At 34.2% G+C, this 8,198-nt stretch overlaps 1 protein-coding gene across 1 annotated transcript; it reads left to right on the top strand.

Moving 5' to 3' along the window:
* Nucleotides 1-2,041: 2,041 nt before the first annotated feature.
* LOC110866821 (caffeoylshikimate esterase) lies at nucleotides 2,042-6,192 on the top strand. The gene is made up of 7 exons (XM_022115968.2): nucleotides 2,042-2,368; nucleotides 2,890-2,922; nucleotides 3,019-3,145; nucleotides 3,217-3,363; nucleotides 3,909-4,039; nucleotides 5,578-5,715; nucleotides 5,800-6,192. Exons 1-7 carry the CDS (start codon nucleotides 2,042-2,044, stop codon nucleotides 6,190-6,192), a joined length of 1,296 nt encoding a protein of 431 aa, XP_021971660.1.
* The last annotated feature ends 2,006 nt before the right edge of the window (nucleotides 6,193-8,198 follow it).

The following is an 8,198-nucleotide window of genomic DNA, read 5'->3' as shown; positions in this document are numbered from 1 at the left end:
GATCAATCTTGGATCCCGAGATGACTCACACACTCTATGATGGAGAATGGATGATGGTGGTGGATGATGGTGTTGTGATGGTGGTGGGTGGTGGGTGAAGTGTGAGAGATGTGGTGTGCCAAGGGATGAGTTGCAAGAGCTCCAAACACTCCTATTTATAGGCTGAACAGAAGCTCGGGCACGGCCCCGTGTGCGCTGGGCACGGCCCCGTCTCCATCTGACTCTCTCTCTCTCTCTCTTCATTAATTGCAATTCGCAATTTCAATAAATGCGCCTGCAGGAAGTTGACCACGCCCCCGTGTCCGCTGGGCACGGCCCCGTGGTGGGCAACAGAAGCTTCTATGAGTTTGTCTTTTCTGCTGTCACTTGGGCACGGCCCCGTGCTCACTGAGCACGGGGTGTGTTCAGTCTTCTGTCTTCTTTGTTTTGCTTGGGAAGATGCTGTCGGGAGGTCGGGCATGCCACTTTTGTTCCTTTTCTTGTATTTATGTTAGATTTAGCCGTCTTTTTGCTTCTTTTGTTCATTTGAGCTCATTTAATCCTGAAAATACAAAAGGAAGACAAAAGCATACTTTTTCCAACATTAGTACTAAAAAAGGGTTAGTTTTATGCCACAATTGATGCAATTTATATGCTGCATTTTGTGCACATCAGATGGCAATCCGATCGGATGGCAATCCGATCGTATGGCCACTCGATCGGTTGGCCACTCGATCCTGGTGTACGGTGTGTTGAGTTTTGTTGTTTCGATTCGCGTGTTAAGTGTTGTGATGCGTTTTGAGTGAGTTTGCGATGCACTAATATTAAACAATAAATAACCTAATCATTGCTCGCTGTATCTAACATAAAATCATCCTATATAACTTGCGTATAGCGTTTGCGGTTCGATTTGCGGTAGAGTTGCGATTGCGTTTCGATTATCCACCACAAACATAAACATAATTAAACATGCACAAGTAACACATAAAAGGCACACACACGTAAAACAATATCCAGAACGCATGATTCGAGTTGCGAATGCGATTGCGATGCGATAAGCGATAAAACAAGCAATAAACATCGTTAAACCTCGGTTATTAACAAGTACTCCACATAAGACAACTAAAGCAAATAAAATAAAGATTCGATTACAAGTCAAAGAAGTCAAACAGTAGTTGAGCAAGGAGTGATAGATCGCAATTAGCAATCTTTTCTTCCTTTGACTTCAATCTTGACTTTGACTTTGACTTTTGAAATAAGGGGTGTTACATTTAAGCATATAGAAATCGTTCATAGTAATCAAATTAATTCATTATATAACTGAATTAATTTATAAAAGAAAAATAAAAAGTCTCTTAAATAGTTATTTGAGTTACCTAATCCAATAATCGAATCAATTAAATATGTTTGGTTGCAGGTTTATTATTGATCTTGTTTAAATTCCTTAGGCTTTCACTAAAATTGAACGGTGTGGGCGTAAAAGAGGTAACGTGGGGTTTCCCCAACGCCGGCACACCACCGCTTCTTATGGCATAGAGGCGACGAGGCTAAATGGGCATGGGATTACTGCACGGTGTAGAGAGGGATAAGGTGGTGGCTTGGTGAATAATATAGTCAAATCGTTTGCTAGAACCGTGATGAGGGTAATCCGCTTCGGAACTCCTTTAAAAGAGTGGTTGGCAATGGGCGACAGACCTCCTTTTGGTTGGATCCTTGTTTATTCAACAAACCGTCAAAAGATATTTATCCTAATATATTTAAACCTGAGGCTAACAAAAAATGTAGTGTTGAAAGCAGATTTTGCAGGTTTGAAGGCGGAACTTGTGTGGTAGCTTGGAACTGGAAATGCGGGCCAAGAAGCTTTATAGAGATCTCGGAGTTAAATTGGCTGCATAAAGATTTGGATGTGATAACCCTCGAAGACCGAAGCGACCAATGGACGTGGATCGGGGGAGAGTTCTGGTGAATACGCAGTCGGAGCGGTGAGAAGACGGGAACATTGATATTGAAGTGGTGTAAGCGGATTCCTATGAAATGCAACATGTTCACATGGAAGGGGGAAATGGGGAATATCTCCACAGGGACAACGCTTAAAGACAGGAACATTGATATTGAAGACCTCCTGCGTCCTCTTTGCGGGTCAAGTGATGAGACTTCTAACCATCTTTTCACGACTTGCATGGTGGCAAGTATTATTTGGCAAAGAATATCGGCTTGGAGCAGGGTGGCGCCCATAGTCGTGTCGGTAGTTAGGGACCTCTTGAAGCTTTGTAATCATGTCGGGTTGAAAGGGATTGTTAACGAGATTTTCCATGGGATTGTGATGATTAGTTGTTTGTGTATTTGGCGGGCAAAGAATGGTGTGAAGTTCGCTAATAAACATGCCGGGGTGAAAGATATAATTAGTGGCATTAAGTCGATTGGTTTTCTTTGAATTAAAAAGAGATTCAAAGCTAGGTCGGTTTCATGGACCGAGTGGTGTAATTTCGTAAATATGTAATTCTTTCCCGGTTAGGCCGCCCCATTTTGTGGGTTGGTGTGTTCTAATGAAGTTTACGTTTCAAATAATAATAATAATAATAATAATAATAATAATAACAATAATAATAATAATAATAATAATAATATATTAGGAAAATTTGAATAGTTCGTTATGTTTATATATTTCTTGCATATTTTATCTTAACAGTTTTGTAAGCACTTCATCTTCTTAGATTCTAAAATTTCTCTTCCTCTGTTCTCTCTCTCTCTTCCAATATCTTTGGATCAACCAAAAGAACCTTGTGTTTTTCTTAAACACACTTTGTTTCATGGCATGTTTCTAATCTTATATCCTCTGTTTTTTCAGTTTCACGTAATATATGTCTCATTTGTTGATCATACTTTTTTTTTGTTTTCCACAATCTTTAGACGTCCGAATCTTCAAATGTCAAATATGAGGAGGTGCATATTAATATTGATTTTTCATCATAATGCTTGGTTTTCCGATTCTTTAAGATATTATGCATGAATGAATCATATTTCTTCCAATATTTTCAGGAATTTATTACAAATTCAAAGGGAAAAAAGCTTTTTACATGCCGATGGATTCCGACGAATTGTGAACCAAAAGCTTTAGTATTTCTTAATCATGGATATGCTATGGAGTGTAGTGTCTCCATGAAAGGTGAATATTATTCTAATATTTTATATAAACATTTTATATCAGAAACATTACAAAATTATTGGAATAAACAGGAGCTGCAATGAGGCTTGTAAATGCGGGATTCGGAGTTTATGGAATAGATAATCAAGGCCATGGGAAATCTGATGGAATTAAGGGTTTCATCTCTCATTTTAATGATCTTGTTGAAGACTGTTCTCAATTTTTCATAAGTATTTGTGGTAAATTTTATTTAGTTGTTTTATGTTTATAAATTTTGGGTTCTTAGATGTTTGTTTTATCTTTAATGATATTTATAAAACCGTGACGATTAATAAAGTGGTCACACTGGCGCTTCATTAATCGGACTCGTCGAATCGACTGTGAACCAAACTCGAAGAAATCAGATGGGGTTATATTTATAGATTGCATAAGATTTAAATAATATATTTTTAAGTTGTATATATTTAAGTAAATAAAAGGTTATATTGTTTTTTTTTCAAATAAAAATATAAAATAATAAAGAAATTTGATAGAAGATTGAGCATTGAATTTGACTATAGAGAAATACAAATCAACATGTTTCTTGATTAGTAGGTAAACACAAAAACTTACATATGTGTATTAAGAGTTTCTAAGTTTAACCACATGCGATTCAACCGGTGTCAATTCAACCCAAACTGACCAAACTAGTTAAGGGTTCGGTTCCCAATTCAATCCAACAAAATATTTAGTTTTAATCTTGATCAATTGCATTCAAACTTTTATTTCTTTTATTTATTTTTAGAAAGGAAAGAGAACAAAAATAAATTGAGAATATTGCTTGGAGAATCCATGGGAGGAGCAATGGTGCTTCGGTTACATTTGAAGAAACCAGACTTTTGGGATGGTGGAGTATTGGTTGCACCCATGTGTAAGGTGTGTACCAGTGTTTTCTGATCTGGACCGGACCGGTCGGTCAAACAGGGAATTGGGACCTTGACCGGTCCGGTTTAGGCTATCGAATCAGATGGATGGGAACTGGGAGGTCGGACTAGGAACCGGTCGGTCGAAACGGAAAACCAGGAGGTTGGACCGGAATTTTATGGGGTCGAGACCGGATTTTGATTAAAAAGATTCTAAATTTACCTTATTTATTTTTATATTATTTAGTATTTCATCCGGGTCTCACATTTGATCTAACCGGTCCGACCAGTAGACCATTAAAGAGACCAGTTTGCCGTTTGTTCCGATTCTGTAAACATTGGTGTGTACACTCTCTATCCTCTGGTTATTGTTAACAATTTTACATTAATATATTTGGTTTTAGCCTTTTTATTTTCTTTTTACTAGTAATGTCTTAGCAATTTTAACAACATTAGTTCCTTTTAGTAAAGGGCTTAATGTTACAGAGCAATTTTCTAACTTTTATGCGGCGACTTAGAATCGATTTAAGTTAAGGCTTTGACATGGTTTTGTTGTGATTCAAGTAATGTGATGCATAAGCGTTTGAGTTATAAATAAACAAGACTTTATGTTGATTGAAGGAACAAGGGTACAAGAATATCTTTACAAGATTTTTACAAATAATGTGGGCTATGAGTAAGTTGTGTAGGTATTGTGGGTTATGAGTAAGTTGTGTGGGGTAATGTGGGATGATTACAAATAATGCATCCCATCCCTATTTGTACTACTTTAAGTTTCTCTAGATCATTCTAAGTCTAGAGAATTTTATACAACAAAAACTCTAGAGAAACTTGAAGTAGTATAAATAGGGATGTGAGACATCATTTGTAATCACCCTACATTACCCTAGATAACTTACTCATAACTCACATTACCTACACAACTTCACAACACTACAAGCTTTGTAAAAGTCTTGTAAAGATATTCTTGTACTTTTGTTCCTTCAATCAATATAAAGACTTGTTTGTTCATAACTCAAACGCTTCTGCATTACATAACTTGAATCACAACAAAATCGTGTCAAAGGCTTAACTTAGATCGATTCTAAGTCATCGCACGAGAGTTAGAAAATTACTCCGTGATTTATGGACCCGAACATTGTAGCATTTTCCGGAGACTTCCAGAAGCATATGGTGCTTCTTGAACGGCCCGGAAAGTTCCGAAAACAAGATCTAATGATATGATTTTTAGGCGAGAGACGTGGCATCAAGCAACTAACACGTTTTTAATATAAAAGAATAGAAAGTTTGACAATTTTAAATGAATACAATAATATAATAGTAGTTGACAATTGTCAAAGGAATGAAAGAACAAAGAAAAAGAAAGATCAAACAATAAATTTTACCAAGTTCAAATTTGTTGTACTCTTTAACCCCCTAAGATATCATCTTCTTGTCAGAACAAGTCCCTAAATTAATGGAAAAAATGTGTGCTAGTATTTTATTAGTTAAGTCTTATATCTTTGTTTCTTACTCCTATTGTCCTATAACATTTTATGTTTAACTTTACAGATTGCAGACAATATGAGACCATCACCAATTATGTTTAATGTTCTAACACAACTTAGAAAATTTATACCAACTTGGAAAATTGTCCCGGGTGATGATATTGTTGAGCTTGCCTTCAGAGATCCTAAAATTAGACAGGAAGTAATTAAAGAATTTATGTTAATTTATCTTCTTCTTTTTTTTGTTTTATTAGCTATGATTAATGATTTTAAGCATGTTGTATAGATTCGTGATAATCCGTTATGCTACAAAGGTCGTGTGCGCCTACAAACTGCTATGGAGTTGTATACTGTGACTGTAGACCTTGAAAAAAAGTTAAAAGATGTGACAATGGCATTCTTGATTGTGCATGGAGAAGATGACAAGGTGACCGATCCTTTGACGAGTAAACTGTTATACGAGTCTGCTTCTAGCACCGACAAGACCTTCAAGTTGTACCCGGGAATGTGGCATGCCCTCACGTATGGGGAGTTTACTGAAAACACTGATATTGTTTTTGCTGATGCTATTAGTTGGATCAATGAGAGAATTGCTCGAGGAAACTCGAGACCAGAGAGGGAGCAAAAGTCGAAAAACGATAAGCCTCCTGACACCGATAAAAAGAAAGATCATAACTAGATTGGGTTTCAATTCTACTTATAGGGTATCCCTGCATTTCTTTCTATAATAATTATATTTCCTATAGTTTTTAGAGTTGTAAAAAGCATGCAGATGAACTGTTTTGATCTAGGCATGTTTATATGGATCAAGATGGTTGTGTCAATGAGCGAGAATCGTATTAAATAATTAACCAATGCGAAATCTAGTGATTAGAATAAAGCCAATCTTGAAGTAAGATAGAAAAGCTCCGCCTAAACTTCCAAAATGAAAGTCAATCATGGACTTTCCAAAATTAAAAGTCAATCATCGACCTAAGTTCACCCAATGGAACATATCATAGGGTCTAAAGTTCAAAATTATAATTAAAGATAATGGTGGGTAAATAGCTAACTTCAATATGTGAGGTTCCTTACAATATTAGCCCTTTGTGAGTTCTTGCTTTCAACAAGGATGATGGTTTTATTCTCCATTCATATTCATATTGATAAAGGAATTACAAAGATGCGAATCAAGGTGAGTTTATTTGTTTACAGAAACACAAGTGCTTGAGAACATAATCCACAAGCATGTCTTGAAACATGCAATGTTTCCTTGAGATGGTATATCAACTCACTCATTTGTAATCACTACAATACCGATTAATATACCCTAGATGTATTTCGAAGATACATATTTAATAACTAAATGTAATTTAGTTTTTAGCGGGTCCAATAACCTAATTAAGTGGCCGTAGGGCTTTCATTTAATACGCAGAACTCATTATTCGAACTCAAGAGGACAATAAACTAAAACCAAAGATCTTATATAACCAACAACTTTCATACCAAAAAGACAGTTAATATTTTATTAATTTTATAATTAATTTAAGAAAAGTCCACAAGTTGTTTCGGGATGAGCTAAATGCACTCCCCTTTTACTTTTCACATATTTTTTTTTAAACGATAGTTATGAAATTATCAAATTCCACCCTTTTAAAATCATTACTTTTACTTATATATATATATATATATATATATATATATATATATATAAATGATTGATATAAACTTTGAATAATTTAATAAATTTATTTGAATTTAGATAAAACTTGGTGATATAATTTAATTAAGTTTTTTTTTTTAATATAAAAAATCATGATTTGTTAATTGATTATTTTATTTTTTAAATGATTTAACTTTTTACCAATTTACTAATATAATAATAGAATTAGTCCTTTTTTTATTTCGTAAGATTTTTTATCTTTAATTGTATACGTCATTTCAATTATCTAGATATCTAAATAATTATTTCTGTCATTTTTGAAAGATACCTAAAAAGGAAAAACAATACATACAAAACATTCAAATTCCATATGTTAAATATCAAATTTAAATATTAATTATATGATTGAGAAAAATAGAATTACTTGTAAACTAATTAATGGAGTTTGTGTATAAAAAATCATCCTAAATGTAGAAAATAAAACAACTTTATAAAGGTTTCAAGAGATGTTACTTTAAAAGTTGTTTAATTATAAATAAGTAATCATGTAAACTAGCGTATGGAAAGAAAATTCTATTACAACCTTCGGTTAAAAGGTTTTGGCAATGCCTAGATTAAAAAAAAGAGTTATTTGAACAACATAAACACATTATCAACATATTCAACTCGATTATTTTAAACTAAAAATCATACATCTCTCACTCTACTGATACTCACATACATTCAACTCAAATTTTTTTACAAAAAAAAAATTACAGCTCTCTCACAATCCACTCTACTCCCACATGGATCTTTTTAATATCGTACCACTTTCTAGTTCGTCATTTTCATCAAGTTTCAATCTTCGTTCGATGACATGAACACTCATAATTTGCTATGCCTCGTCTGTGTTGCTAAATCCACTTTTAGGGTTTTATTTACATAAAATGGTTAAATATATATTTAATTTTATTTTTGGTATTAGAATAACTATTTGATAAAAAAATTTTTTAGGGACGATTAGGGAACCTCACCTCGCATATTGGCCATTAATAATCCCACCT

Source organism: Helianthus annuus, chromosome 7, assembly GCF_002127325.2.
Source record: "Helianthus annuus cultivar XRQ/B chromosome 7, HanXRQr2.0-SUNRISE, whole genome shotgun sequence".
NCBI classification, from domain to species: domain Eukaryota; kingdom Viridiplantae; phylum Streptophyta; class Magnoliopsida; order Asterales; family Asteraceae; genus Helianthus; species Helianthus annuus.
This window is presented reverse-complemented; position numbering and strand designations above follow the sequence as displayed.

Bases quoted from the DNA above. Each gene is read 5' to 3' on its own strand.
- LOC110866821 (XM_022115968.2), top strand. From the start codon at position 2,042: ATGGGGAATATCTCCACAGGGACAACGCTTAAAGACAGGAACATTGAT. The intron at 2,923-3,018 runs GTGCATATTAAT...CAATATTTTCAG, and splicing joins CAAATGTCAAATATGAGGAG to GAATTTATTACAAATTCAAA. The intron at 3,364-3,908 runs GTAAATTTTATT...ATTTATTTTTAG, and splicing joins ATTTTTCATAAGTATTTGTG to AAAGGAAAGAGAACAAAAAT.